The 15,692-nt window shown below is 37.8% G+C and overlaps 2 protein-coding genes across 6 annotated transcripts in view; one reads left to right on the top strand and one right to left on the bottom strand.

Moving 5' to 3' along the window:
• Positions 1-10,754, top strand: part of LOC106879604 (serine-rich adhesin for platelets) — a 45,687-nt gene extending 34,933 nt beyond the window's left edge. For 3 of the 4 annotated variants that reach the window (XM_014929254.2, XM_014929253.2, XM_052971875.1), the window contains exons 9-13: positions 621-769; positions 1,708-1,799; positions 4,126-4,212; positions 6,764-7,079; positions 9,247-10,754. In XM_014929254.2, the coding sequence (XP_014784740.1) occupies positions 621-769; positions 1,708-1,799; positions 4,126-4,212; positions 6,764-7,079; positions 9,247-9,332 (730 nt within the window). In that variant the 3' untranslated portion in view covers positions 9,333-10,754. The remainder of the gene's footprint in view (positions 1-620; positions 770-1,707; positions 1,800-4,125; positions 4,213-6,763; positions 7,080-9,246) is intronic. The other variant, XM_052971876.1, reaches the window with a different exon arrangement.
• Positions 10,588-15,692, bottom strand: part of LOC106879603 (thioredoxin-like protein 4B) — a 7,806-nt gene continuing 2,701 nt past the window's right edge. The window contains exons 2-3 of one of the 2 annotated variants that reach the window (XM_014929252.2): positions 14,495-14,646; positions 10,588-12,748 (exon numbers count right to left, since the gene is read on the bottom strand). In XM_014929252.2, coding sequence (XP_014784738.1) covers positions 12,583-12,748; positions 14,495-14,634 — 306 coding nt within the window. In that variant the 5' untranslated portion in view covers positions 14,635-14,646 and the 3' untranslated portion in view covers positions 10,588-12,582. Of the gene's footprint in view, positions 12,749-14,494; positions 15,252-15,692 lie in introns of those variants that run through there. The other variant, XM_014929251.2, reaches the window with a different exon arrangement.

The raw sequence follows: 15,692 nt of genomic DNA, 5'->3' as shown, positions 1-15,692 counted from the left end.
AAAGACACCATTTCGAGCGTGGCCGTTTTCGTGCGGGTGACACGTAAAAGCACCCACTACACTCTCTGAGTGGTTGGCGTTAGGAAGGGCATCCAGCTGTAGAAACTCTGCCAAATCAGACTGGAGCCTGGTGTTGCCATCCGGTTTCACCAGTCCTCAGTCAAATCGTCCAACCCATGCTAGCATGGAGAGCGGACGTTAAACGATGATGATGATGATGATGAAAGTTAAATTTTCTTATAAAGTGTATTTTTAAGTATACTTCACAATATATGGACTGTATTAAGAACACAGAATTATTCATGAAGATCTGAACATGCATAAAATTTGTGCAAAGTATGTTCCTATGATGCTCAATGACTCGCTTCCTGGTAATCAGTCACTCAACAGAGATGGACATTAAAACTATCCCTCACCCTCCCTACAGTCCAGCATTGCTCCCTGTGACTCTTGGTTGTTCCCCAAACTGAAGGAGAACCTCAGGGGCAGTTGTTTTGAAGCTGTTCCACCGATTCCTCCAACCCAAGTACCCCCATCAAGTCCTCAGCCCTCTATATATATATGTGTGTGTGTGTGTGTGTATTCTTCATTTTTCTATATTTGGTTACTTGCTTTCTCAGGTTTCTTCCAGCTGTTTCCAGTGGGATTATTAAAAACTGTTTGGTCTATGAACAATGCTTTGAGGTACAACTAGCTGGGTTGCAACTTTTCCTCAACCTCTGTCATTCACAACAGATTATCAGTCAAGTGTGCTCCAACAACAATACCGGTATGTTTATTTGTTTTTTGTCCCTTGTTGTCATGCTCCCCTTTTTTGCTATTTAATCACTGTTTGTATTGGGTGGAGGTGCAAGTGTGGCTGTGTGGGCAAGAAGCTTGCTTCCCAACCATGTGGTCTTGGGTTCAGTCACACAGCACGGCACTTTTGAGCAAGGTCTTCTATTATACAATACTGGGCCAACCAAAGCCTTGTGAATGAATTTGATTGATGGAAATTAAAAGAAGCTCATCATATATGTGTGTTTGTGTGTGTGCATGCATATGTGTCTCAGTGTTTCCTTATCCTGACATTGTGTAATACTTAAGGCAGCGAGCTGGCAGAAACGTTAGCATGCCGGGCAAAATGCTTAGCGGTATTTCGTCTGTCTTTACGTTCCAAGTTCAACTTCTGCTGAAGTCAACTTTGCTTTTCATCCTTTTGGGGTTGATAAATTAAGTACCAGTTGCATACTGGGGTCGATCTAAAAAAAAATTTCAGGCCTTGTACCTAGGGTAGAAAAGATTGTGTAATACTTGTAAGTGATTGTCAGTCATACAAGCAGTGTTTATTCATCATTATCATCATTTAACGTCTGCTTTCCATGCTGGCATGGGTTGGCCAGTTTGACATGAGCTGTAGAAGATTGCACCACACTTCAGTGTCTGTTTTAGCATGGTTTTTATGGTTGGTTGCCCTTCCTAACACCAACCACCCCACAGAGTGGACTGAGTGCTTTATTCAGCAGAAATTTATCTGACCATAGGGAACATATTACTTTGCTTGGAAACAGGTAAGGGTTAGTGACAGGAAGGGTATCCAGCCACAGAAAATCTGCTTCAGTGAACTTTGTCCAACCCATGCAAACATGGAAAATGGACAGCGATGGCAGCTGACTGACTGACTCTGACAATGGCTGACTTAACTCTATACAACTTTTCTGTTTCCAGATGAATGCCTCCTATCAACCATATACAACATGAGTTACCAACTATTGAGAGATTCAGCCGAATGTAAGATTCCCATGCAGCTGTACCATACTGTGAGTTAATACCTAGTTTTACAAATGCACCTTGCATATTCAAAATAGGTTTTTCCCTTATTTTCATGTTTTGTTCTTCCATCTTGTCTCCTAATTGGTTTCCCCTTTTTTTCCTTTGTGTCATAAAATATAAGAGTTGGCATCTGGAAGAGCATCCTGCCATAAAATACTGCCTCAAAATGACCTACCCAACCCATGCCATAGATCAAAAGCAAACATTAAAATGGTGATGAAGAAGATGATGGCAGTAGCAGCAATATTGATTTTTAAAAAATTATTATTAAGGAGTAAGAGGAGACTGGTGAAATGGATATGGCTGGTCATGTGCTGTTATTTCTTGCAGATCGAGTGACTTCCCTGACTCATAGTTTCACTGCTATTTCTAGCATGTTTAGTGACCATGTTAAGCAAGAGTGCTGCACTCCTCATCAATATTAAAATTTGAAACTGATCCCTGTTAACATTATCTAAAAGTCCATTTGAGAAAATAATTTTCTCCTTAAGCCCGAGACAGAAATGAAATATTATTGCATCCCTAAGGCTATTTCAAGCACCATGATTACATCATCTTCATTTTCATCATTTAACATCCACTTTTCCATGCTTGCATGAGTCAGATGAAATTTGTTGAGGCAGATTTTCTATAGTTGGATGTCCTTTGTATCACCATCCTTCACCTGTTTCAAAATAAGGTAATATTTCTCATGACTAAACATGTTTTCCATGGAACACTGGAAAAAGATATTGCTTGTATGACGAGGCTCATTTATAGCCATCACATGATGTGTAGACAACAGTACACACACATAAATACATACATATAAAACCAGCTAACATAGTGTATATCTGTATATTGTTTATCTTAAAGAATAATCTATCCATACAAACTGAAATTCCAGAAGCACCTGGTACACACTATAAAGCAGTTGGCATTAGGAAGGGCATCCAACCATAGAAATAATGCTAAAACTGACAATTTGAGCCTGGTACAGCTCTCCAGCTTACCAGCTCCTGTCAAACCATCCAGCCCTAACCAGTATGGAAAACAGATGTTAAACAATGATGATGATGATGGATTCATTTATATTCATGAAATGTGTATTCCATGTAGTGTTGCAACAAATGTAATTAAGAATTACATATAACTACGTCAATTCCAATCATTGGGCAGCCTCTCTCTCTCTCTCTCTCACACACACACAGATGCATGATGGGATCCTTTTAGTTTCCATCTACCAAATCCACTCACAAAGTTTTGGTCAGTCCAAGGATAGAGCAGAAGACATTTGCTCAAGGTGCTGAACAGTGGGACTGAACATGAGACCGCATAATTTGGAAGCATCCTTCTCATGCACACAGTTACATCTACACCTATTACCTGGCTAATTATTGCATCAATGCATTTTAATTAATGTTACTATACAGTGTAATCATGACCTATGAATTTGTAAATTCATGTTTCATTGTTCCTTCTCTGCACAGACACACCTCTCTTCCCTCATCTTGTGCTAGATTCCCGAGCCCTGAAGAATTTTCTTAACATTTGAGGCAAATTGTAATACCTCAACCCATTCTTAATGAATCTTTATCTTCTAACTTGTTTCAGTCATTGGACTGTGGCCATGCTGGTGCACTGCCTTTTAAGGGTTTAGTTGAACTAGTCAATATTAGAATTTTTTTTTTTAAGTCTTGTATTTATTCTGTTGGTCTCTTATGCTGAACTGCTAAGTTACAGGGATGTGAACAAACCTACACTGGTTGTCAAGTGGTTGTAGGGGCCTGGCTCTCCACTGGTTATGACAGTTGAATGTTCCAGTTGATCCAGTCAACAGAACAGCCTGCTCATTAAAATTGATGTGAAAGCGGCTGAGCACTCCACAGTCACACATACCCTTAATGTAGTTCTCAGGGAGATTCAGCTTGACACAGAATGTGACAAGGCTGCCCCTTTGAAATACAGGTACTACTCATTTTCGCCAGCTGAGTGGACTGGAGCAATGTAAAATAAAGTGTCTTGCTCAAGGTCACAATGCACTGCAAGGAGTCAAACTCAGACCTTAGGATCATGAACCAAATGCCCTCCCTAACCACTAAGCCATGTGCAAAAACATGCATTCATACACACACAAGGGGCTTCCACACAGTTTCCATCTACCCAATTCACTGGTAAGGCAATAGTTGACCCAGTGCTATGGTAGAAGATATTTGCCCAGGGTTCTATGCAGTGGGACTGATCCCAAAATTACATGATTGCAAAGTAAGCGTCTTAACCACACAACCATACCTGTGCCAAAATATGTGTTGTTTTTTCTTCTTTCTTCTGCAGGTGATAGAAATTTTAACTACATTGTGTTCACAACAGCCATTGGGGGCATCTTGTCTTGTTGAATCTCAATGTCCATGTAACATGGAGGTAAGATAGGTTTTTTTTTTTCTTTTGTGGTCTTACTACCCAAAATGTCGAGAAGGGAACCACTAAGTGGTTGCACAACTTGCTAGAAACAACTACTAAATCTCCATCAAATCACATCTTAACACCTTAATAATGGAAGGATACATCAGACTATATAGTAACATCTGTCTTTCCTGCAGGCATGGGTTGGATGGCTTGACAGAAGCTGGTAAGCCTGGGGACTGTGCCAGCTCCACTGTTTACATTGGTATGGTTTTTACAGCTGGGTGCCCTCCCTAATGCCAACTACTTTACAGAGTGGACTGGGTACTTTTTGTGTGGCACCAGTGCTAATTAAGTCTGCTTTTTTTCTTTCTCTTTTACTCTTTGACTTAAACTTCAAACTTTCAAACTTGTGTCAACTGAATGTAATTTAGAAGGGATTGTATCCCCTATGATAGTTGATCACTCTCCACTTTGCCTCTAGGGGTATACCATGTGTTTAAATACTCATAGTATTTAGGATGTCTTGAGGTGTGTATTAAAGTATTCATCATCATCATTATTTAAACTGGCTGAAGGCAGTGAGCTGGCAGAGTTGTTAGCATGCTAGGCAAAATGCTTAGCCACACTTCACTTGTCACTACATTCTGAGTTCAAATTCCGTCAAGGTCGACTTTGCCTTTCATTCTTTCATGGTTGATAAATTAAGTACCAATTCATTGCTGGCGTTCGATGTGATTGACTGTCCCCCTCCCCACAAAATCTAGGCCTTGTACCTATAGTAGAAAGGATTATTTAAACTGGCCATATCCGGCCCAAGTATTCTACCTGTTTTGTTCAAACCATCCAGATCTGGACTCTCATTCCTATCCTACAATGACATCCTCAAAATAAACATGTCATCAAATTCTAATCATCACATCATCAAATTCTCAAAGCTATAAGATAATGCATGATTGATTAAAAACAATGGGAATAAATAAACATTACATTTAACAGTGTAATCTGAACACTAAAGGGTTAATGTCTGTTTCTTTCATGGTTTCTATGACTGGATGCCCTTCCTAATGCCAACCACTTTACAGAGTGTACTGGGTACTTTTTATATGGTACCAGCAGCAGTGAGGTCACTGAATAACGTCTCAGATTAAAACCCCTCAATTGAGAGCAGGGGGTAGTATTAAGGGACAGAAAAAGGTGTCTTGTATTATGTGGAAGAACATTGCCACTTCAAGTAGTGAGAGAAGTTGGTGGGGACGGTGAGTGGGCCAGGGATTGGAGACGATGTGTGGGTGAGTTCATGAGATTGTAAAAGGAGAGTGATAGATGGAGGGGGTGTAGTGATTGGGCACAGGTTGAGGGTATTTGGAGGACATGTTGGGAAAGAGATTCAGACAGTTGATGTATGTCACTTGCAGTTTTTCCTGTTCTTGCTTAACCCTTCTGATACTAATCTGTCCAAAACAGCATCTTGTGCTATGACACAAACTTCCTGTCTTAAAGTGATCTAAATTAAAACCTTCCATCAAAATTTCGTGTTATGTTCCAAACATCAGCTTGACAATGACAAAGTGATTTTACTTTATGCTTCATTATTTTCTAAACTAATTGAAGCAAAAGCAGTATATTTCAACAGAAACATGGTAACAAGAGGAGTTAATTCCATACCAGTCCTGGTTCAACAATCCAATACTCGTAACTGTTCACTCATGACTATCCTCTAGTTGTCAGGCTTAGTGTATCTAACTCTTTCCTTTTTATTAGAGAGTAAGGCATGATTTGAAGAAAATTTGGCTACTATTTCTAACAAGTTAAACAATCACATTGTGGATTTCCTATTGACTGACAGCTTATCATATTGTAGCAGAAAAGAGATTTCTGGTTTTCTGATGATTAACTACAATAAAAGGTAGGGATGGGAAGGAAATTACTAAAAATGTGTCACAGATGTATTCAAAGTTGTATTTCAGATAGAACTTGAGACCATGCAGTTACAAAGCAAACTCTGTATCCACATAGCCATTCCTGTTCACAAATTTGTTTCACTATAATACATTTCACACATTTTAAACTAGATATCATGATCATTATTTTAACGTCCACTTTTCCACACTTGCATGGGTCAGACAGAGTTTATTGAGGCAGATTTTTCTATGGTCCAATGCCCTTCCTGTTACCAATCTCTACCTGTTTCCATGCTAGGTAATATTTCCCCCATGGCCAGATATGTTCTTACAGATAATTAGAAATGAATGACATTGCTTGTATGATACTCATTCACATCTATTACACCATGTCAGGACAAGGAGAGACACACACAAACACCAAATCCACTCAGAAGGCTCTGGTCAGCCTAGGACTGTAGTAGAAGACACGTGCCCAAGGTTCCATGCAGCAGGACTGAACCCAGAACCATGTGATTGAGAAACAAACTTCTTACCTCACAGCCATACCTGCACCTATGTATTAACAAACATTAATAGACACACACACATACATACAGGGGCAGGTGGAAATCTCAGTAATTACATGTCATTCCTTACTGTTCAACTGCTGTTTCTATTCCCAGTGTGTGAAATGTTGTGTCCACATTCTGTACCACATCCTTGAGCAACACCAATGTCACTGCAAGAAAGCACAAAGTACAAAGCTTGATGGAAGAGAAATGATTTGCAACAACTGCATGGATAGTAACAAGGAGAAACCAAATGTTAAGGACTGCACTTGTGAATATGTCCTTTATGAAGGGGCCTTACTGCTTTACACCATTAGCCAGAAAGAACAAAATTTTTTTGTACGTGACGTGTTGCACAAATACACGATTTTGATCAGTCATTTACAACACCTAGTGGAAATGAATGAAGAAAGCCAGTGGAAAATTGAAGGTAAAGAGATTCAGTATTTATCAACTAACAGCTTTTCTATAATTGTAGATGTTATTAAATGTGTTAGTCAACAATGAATGTGACTGTTTGATATCAATCTGCCTGAGATTACCTTTCACCTTCTGATAGAAACTTCTTGTTTTGAAGTAATTTAAATTTTAAAATTTCCATTGGACTTTTGTTAAATTAGCTTAATAGTGACTTACTGAATTCTTCTTTATTTTTCAAAATTAGCTGAAACAAAGGCAGTATATTTAAAAAAGATATGATAATGAAAGGGTTAAATGATCTAAATTAAAGCTTTCCATTAAAATTTCATGTTAAATTATGTTCCAAACACCAACTTAATAACGACTAAATTATTTTACTAAATTCTTCATTATTTATCTAAATTATTTGGAAGGTTCATTTCAACAGAAATATGGTACTGAAAAAGCTAAAATAGTTCTCCTATGTACTTGTGTGTGTTACTGACAAATACAGTGAAGTAAAGTCTTGTTAGCCTTGGTTCCTGAATATAATTGTAACACTTATGCTACCTAAAAGAATTTTAGATTACTAATGTCAGCATAAGTCACGGTGAACTCAACCTATCCTTGTTCTGAAAATGGTAAAATATATAACAAATCCAGGGATACAGAAGTTAAAGTAATCAGCTCTAATGATAGTTTGTGTGTTTCATTATTATTATCATCATTATTTTGATATCCAATCTTATGTGCTTACCTGGGTCAGACAGAATTCAGTGAGGCAGATGTTCTACAGTTGGATACCCTTCCTGTTGCTAACTCTCACCTGTTCAAAGCAAAATATTTCCTCATGGCTGTCTCATTTTCATGAAAGATTGGAAATCAACATTACTTGTGTTATGGTGCTGCTTGGTTACAACTATTACACAATGTCATGACAAGAAGACACAAACACGTGTACATATGTATGATAGGCTTCTTTCAACTTCTGTCTACCAAACTCAATCATAAGGCTTTGTTTGACCTAAAACCACCATAGAAGACCCTGCCCAAGATGCCATGGCTTTGTGTTTAACCCTTGAGTTTTTAAATCTGTCACATCCAGCCCATATAGTTTTCCTGCTTTATGCTCAAACTGGCCAGATCCAGCTTCTCACACCTACCCAACAATGTCGTTCTGAAAATAAACAATCACATCATCAAAATTTTGAAGCTACATGATGTGATTAATTCCAAATAATGTGAATATATATATATAAGCATTACATTTGACAAAGTATGCTGAATGCTAAAGTGTTAAAGAAATATTTCTATATCATATTGTATCCAGCCTTGCAGCTTGTCTAAGCTCAACATCATTTAACATCACTTTTCCTTGTTTCCATGGGCCTGACGGAATTTGTTGAGGCAGATGCCCTTCCTGTTACTGACCCTCACCCATTTCCAAGCAAGTTAACATGGAAAACATGGCTAGACTGGGAACAAACCTCGCATATGTGATAATGAAGATGCTTATTTACAATCACCACATGATATCCAAAAAAAATGTACACACACACAACAGGCTTCTTTTAGTTTTCATTTACTAAATCCACTCACAGCCCAGGACTATAGTAGAAGACACCCATGGTACTGCTCAGTGGGACTGAACCCACAACCATGTGATTGGGAAGCAAGCGTCATAACCATACAGCCATGTCTACCTCTATTAAATCCTAATAAATCTATCATCATCATTTAATCTCCCTTTTCTCTGCTTGCATGGGTTAAACAGTTTAACAGGAGCTGACAAACTGGAGAGCTGCCCAAGCTCCAGTTTTGGCATGGTTTCTGCAGCTGGATGCCCCTTCCTAATGCCAACCACTTTACAGAGTATACTGGGTGGTTTTACCATGGCATTGGCCCAGGTGCTTTTATGTCGCACCAGCAAGACAAGGACCTCTTGGCTAAGGGAGGTAGGCAGTATGACTGTACAGAGAATGCCTGTATGTTCTGAAAAGAATCAAAATTACACTAATACATATTTTATTCTATATTTCATTCGCCTTCGCCAAACTTCCAATAATACTACATCTTAGTCTTTCTCCAGTAATATAGACCCCCACTAATACAACATTTTCTATATTTGGATCATTCCCATGTTTTCTTTTGTCTATGTTTTAGTTAATGAATGTATTTGCTTTCACCTCTCTCTTCAGTCTCTGCTCTGAAGGAATTATGGGAATTTGTCATTGACTCTGATTCTTTGACAGAAGATGAAGAAACTGCAATGGAGACAAGCTGAAGAATTCTACACGGTACTTGGATTCGTTAAATAAGGTTGTGCTCTCCCAGATCAGCAATGCAATCAGGTTTCCAAGGGAAGTAATTAGTAACTAACCAGATTTCTTGGGGCCCAAAATGGGCTTTGTAAGGCTTAGAAGGAAGCTCTCTGAATTGTTCTGTAATTTACATTTGTTATGATTATTTTTCTACTTCATACCAGCCAAGATGTTATGGTCACCACCACCCCCGCCCAACACTTTTCGTTTTTTCAGATTGACGGCATCTTTATATTTCTTATAAATGAGACAATTATATGAAATATAGCGATGTAATAATATATTGTGTATATAAAAGGGACAGGACTCAATGGCTAGAGCAGTCAGCTCATTGACGTAAGGACCAGGTGACACTTTCCGTGTCTTGAGCAAGACTCATTTCATATTCCCTCAGTCTTCTCAGCTGGTTACAGCAGGTGCAGCCTTTTTCCTGCCATCAGACATCACGTCGTAGATGTTCCACCAGATCTGGATCTGAAGTGAGATACAGTCAGTAGGGTGCCTCTGTTTGCTTGCAACAACATAAGACACCTGAAAACTAACATGGTACATGTTACCGAGCTATACCCACATGCAAGTGAAAGCTGACTGTACATTTGGTGCAGTTACATTTGCACTCGTCAGTCTGTTTTATTACAGTTTTAAATCTGCAATCCTCTTATTTGTATTCTTTAAATTAACACACTGAAATACATTTTTATTTTCCTTACTACAGCGAGACCCACAGATCATTGTACAATTAGTATAGATGGTATGTTCTACGTATAGTCTCTTCAGAGTAACTTCCCTATGCCTTGTTGAGAGAGAGAGAGAGAGAGAGAAAGACACCTCCCTGAAGAGGATTATTTTATTCCTCTTTCGCACTCAATCCTTAAAGAAATCACTACTTCCCATCTACCTCGACCTATCCACTCAACTTCCAGATAACAACTCAGGGCTTCTGCTAATATGATTATGCCTCTGTGAATGTTTTAATCAGTGAATATAACAAGATGACTCCAACAGCAGCAGAACCACAAAATAAAAAAGGCAATGTACTTAGAACTATGCTAAACAAGCACATTGATGGGGTAGGGATAGGACAAAAACAAAAAAAAGTAAGAGGGCAGCAGCAGTTTTGAGATTACAGAAGTATGTTAAGGCTTATCAGCTGACATTTAGTTTACTCATATGATGTGTAAACATGAGAAATGTAGCTAACATCTCAAAACACAAAAATGTTATTTATTTACCTTTTTATTGATTTTATTTTTTATATATTTTTTATTTTACTTAAAAAAAAAATCAGCATAGTTTTTTTGTTTAAGTTTAAAACATTCATCTTACACCAAAAATTATAAAAATTAATAAAAACATTCAATTTAAATGATATATTTTTAAATTAATGTTGTTGTTGTTGTCATCATTTATTTAACCACAGAATAACCAGGGTATGACTTCAAGTGATATCTGGTAGTGGGGCCCTGTTTCAGGGGTTCCATTGTTTTGATGAGCATGGAACCACTCCGTAGCCACTAGGTCTACCCTGACTTAGAGTAATAGCACCTGTCAGGGTCATGGGTTTAATTAGCATGTCACAGAAATGCCTCTGGAAAACAGTCGCTCAAAGACACCTCAACAAATGCAGGACAGATGTGGCCCTTCAGCCCTTTAGTAGCTGCTCGTCTAAGGAAAGGTATCTTCATATAAATGCTACTGGGCTCCTGGCACTTGTTGCCATTTTCTAAGGCTACATGCTCTTCCTCTTGCCAACCCTCACCTGTTTCCAAGTAAGGTAATATTTCCCTATGGCCAGACATGTTTTTCAGAGTTCACTACTTGCATGACAGAAACCTTCATTTACAACTACCATGCAATGTCAAGCCAAAGAGTCAGCTCCCTCCACATACATATATATATATATATATGTGTGTGTTAGCATATATATACATAGATATTCTTGTATTGTTTTACTTGTTTTGGTCGTTTGTTTGTGGTCATGCTGGAGCACTGCCTTTAGTTGGACAAATTGATCCCAGGACTTAGAATAAGTACTAAGCTTACAAAGACTATCGGTCTATTTTGCCGAACTGCTAAGTTACAGGGACAGGCACACCAACATCGGTTGTCAAGTGATGTTGGGGTGACAAACACAGACACACAAACAGATACACACACACACACATATATATATATATATATATATATATACACACGATGGACTTCTTTCAGTTTCTGCCTACCAAATCCACTCACAAGGCTTTGGCTAGCCTGAGACTATAGCAGAAGACACTTCCCAAAGTTGCCACACAATGGGATTGAGCCCAGAATCATGTAGTTGGTAAGCAAGCTACTTACCACACAGTCATTCTTTTTTTAAAAAAAGGTTGAATGTGGATTCATTCTTTAATTGGAGCAGTTTCCATAAGATTTCTAAGATGATTCTTCATACTTTACTTTGAATTTACTGATGTAAATCGGCATAGATATGAAAGGTTATGTAAGTATATTAAGTATATGATTCAAGTTATAGAATGACGTTCGACAAATTCAGTCATATTTTTCGTAAATGGAGGAGATTAGATGTTAATATGGAATAAAAAAAATTTTTTTTATTTCGCTATACAATCGTTTCGTACAGAAAGATAAATTCATTCTAAGAATTTGAACAATGTGTAATTGCTCTTAGAGTTACGTCTATTTTAGACATGACTCCAAGAACAATTACACATTACAAAAATTAGTTAGAACACCATACCCATGTAATTCTAAAGTCCTTTTTTCTTTATTATTATTATTATTTTCTTATTGTGCTACTGATGAATACTCTTTAACAACTCAGATTCTTAAAATGAATTTGTTTTTCTGTACAAAACAATTGTATAGTGAAATAGATTAAAAATATGATTGAACTTGTCGAACTTTGTTCTATAACTTAAATCACTTAATATATGACAGGCTTATTTCAGATTCTGTTTACCAGATCCACTTACAATGCTTTGGTCGGCCCAGAACTATAGTTGAAGATATTTGCCCAAGGCGCCACACAGAGGGATTGAACCTGGAATCTTATAATTGAGAAGCATGCTTCTAGCCACACAGCCATGCTTGTATATATGTTGATCTTCAAACTTAATCATGTCAGAGCCATGAGATATGAAAGTGGTTGCCAGGAACTGGTGTTGAAGATGACCAAGGACAGATGGAAACAGATGTTGGTTCACCTGGATGACATTATATGTCTTTGTAAATTAGCTCATATCGAGGTACATTGCGAGGATCCAGGGGGCTTTTCACAATTAGTTTTCCTTTCATTGCTCCTCGAAAAATAACTTCTACCACATCAATCACGTCCTGTTTTGTCTTGAAACTGCCAACAAATTTGGTGTGATCTGGTGTTCTAGGAAGTAGAAAATAATATATGGAAAAAAAAAACATAAAAGTAATAGGCGAGGAAATTATAAGCAAAAGACAAAAAATGGTAATGATAAAGAATAAAAATCCTCCTCCTCATTTTAACATCCACTTTTCCATGCTCACATGGGTCAAGCAGAATTTATTGAAGCAGATTTTTAATGGCCAGATGCCCTTCCTATTACTAAACCTCACATTTCCAAGCAAGGTAATATTTCCCCATGGCCAGAAATGACTTCACAGAATATTGGAATGAATGACAGTAACGCTCGTTTACAACAGTCACATTATGTCAAGGCAAGGAGACAATAACACATACATGCACACACACATATAGATTTATACATATGGGTGGTGGGGCTGCAAAATTCCTGGCTTTGGATAAAATAAAATACAGCAGGATCAGTCAATTATGATTTTATTCAAGATATTCCCCTCTCAGATTCATACACTTATTGCAATGGTCCTCCAGTTTTTTCTAAGCCCTGTAAAAGAACCAGGCCTTTTGCAGTACCCTTAAAGTCAGGAACTTTTCAGCACTCCCTCATATATGTAAGAGGCTATTTTCAGTTTCTGTCAATCAAATCAACTCAGAAGGCATTAGTCAGACCAGTCTTATAGTAGAAAATACATGCCTAAGGTGTCAGGCAGTTGGACTGAACCTGGAAGCATGTGGTTGGTGGTTGGGAAGCAAACTTCTTACTACAAAGACTTTTGCTTACCAACCACATCATCATTCAATGTCTACTTTTCCATGCTTGCATGGTCCAGATGGAATTTATTGAGGCACAAATTCTCTACAGTTATCACTAACTCCTCCATTTCCAAGCAACAAAATATTTTCCCATAGTGAGACAAGTTTCTCACGGAAGGCTAAAAACGAACATTACATGTATGATTTTAATGCTCATTTACAACCATCACATGATGTCTAGACAAGAGTCACACACATACACATAATGGGTTTCTTTCAGTTTCCATCTACCAAACCTACTCACAAGGCTTTGATTGGCTTGGGGCTAGAGTAGAAGACACTTTACCCAAGGTGCCATGCAGTGGGACTGAACCAAAACCCACATGGTTGGGAAGCAAACTTCTTAATTACACAGTAACACCTGTGCCTAACAAAGACATCGGAAATATTCTCCAACTGAATCAATGAGGGAGCTACCACTTGGTTGAGCAATTTGAAAAAGATATATGACAAGGTAAAAAGTAGCATTCCAAATCCTAACCTTCTCCTTTAGTGCAGAATATACTTCAAACCTGAGTAACAGCTCAAACTCTACAAAGCTTGAGTGAAACCCATGATGCAATGCTGCTTCCACAACTGGGAAAGTACTTTTAAAAAACAAAAACATCTTAGACTGTATCCAAAAGAAGACCATCCTCATTATTGTCAAGAACCCACTAATTCACACTAGCAGCAATGTAGTTCACAGAGGTGTTGCCTCCTCAGTAACTCTACTACTACTACTCATCAAAGTCAGCTTCATGTATCCTCCCCACCTGACACATCTGCCTTTCCTCATTTCATAACTCAGTCTGTCTCCCTTCTCAGGCTTCCACCATAAAATTCCTTTCCAACCTACATTGTTCCTACACTCGCTGAACGTCAACCACATCAATCTCACAAATCTGTGAAAGGTCATCGGCATTGACCCTTCCTTCTGATTAAATGCAACAAAAATAGAATAATTAAAAACAAACAAAAAAATCAAGTTAAACTTACTCCCAATCAACTTTGATATGTTGAGCATTAAAGAAGAAAATAGTTGACGGTATCAACGTAATGTCAAAGTAATGAACATATATTGGAACACTGTCAACTTCCACAGTATAGAAGACAGCCATGTTACTCAGAGCTTCCATAACTTTGGAAAACTATGGGAAAAAATAGAAAAAGAAAAAAAAAATTAAAACATCATTGTTTAAACATCCGTTTTTCCATGCTTGGCATAAGTCAGGCAAGAGAATGTTGAGGCAGAGTTTTCTACAACCAGATGCCTTTCTTGTTAATCCTCACTTAGATTCTAAGGGAAGTACTATATTCTATACTCCTGGTATATAAAACGACAAATGGTCAAGACTTTTGTATGTGAAGAACTGGACACAAATAATACGATACGAATAAGACTTTTGTTTAAAGGCTTCCCTACACATGTCATGAAGACAGAATAAAGTAAATGGAAATGGGTAGAGATAATAAAATGTGATTTGGTTATTTCTACCAAACAGAATGACTACAGGCTGAAAAGCCTTTTACCACTAACAAAAAAAAAACATCTTATCCTTCGTAATTAGCAGCGACAATATGTAAACACCAGTTGATACTTCGGCTATTTTGATACTGTTAGCTCTAGTTAGGGTGAGATACAAAGATAATTTTGAAAAGTCCCGACAAAAAGGGAGAAATTCCAGGGTATATAGGAGAGCAACCCGGAAAGTCAGCCGAATAGGCAAAAGTAGCTGGGAGGGGACATTAATTTTAATCGTGAAAGATTCAATGAAGAGAAGATTTTTTTTTAATGCGAATGTCAAGTGTTTCAAAATGTGGGATACAAAAAACTGGAAAAAATGAGATTCAGACTGACAAAAGAAAAGGAAATTATCTTGGCACTACTTAAATACAGAGGTCCCGATGCATCTACATAACGATAGGTTTTTGCAATGCAATCATTAGGGGGTTAATTTTAGGGTTGGGGTTACATAGCTGCGTCGGGACCTCTGTATTTAAGCAGTACCATTATCTTTTGCGATAATTCAGGAGAAAAGATAATAAATTTAAACAATATTACACAGTAAGAACATGGAGTAAAAAAAGAAACTAATAAAGGCCAGTGATTTTCAAGGGAGGGGAAAATGCGATTTCATTGACCTCAGTACTTGGGTATTGCTTGTTTTATGAACCCCGAAAGAATGAAAGATAA

This window comes from Octopus bimaculoides, chromosome 11 (assembly GCF_001194135.2).
Source record: "Octopus bimaculoides isolate UCB-OBI-ISO-001 chromosome 11, ASM119413v2, whole genome shotgun sequence".
Lineage (NCBI taxonomy): Eukaryota > Metazoa > Mollusca > Cephalopoda > Octopoda > Octopodidae > Octopus > Octopus bimaculoides.
Note: the sequence above shows the minus strand (reverse complement) of the source record. Positions and strands in the feature narration are given on the sequence as shown.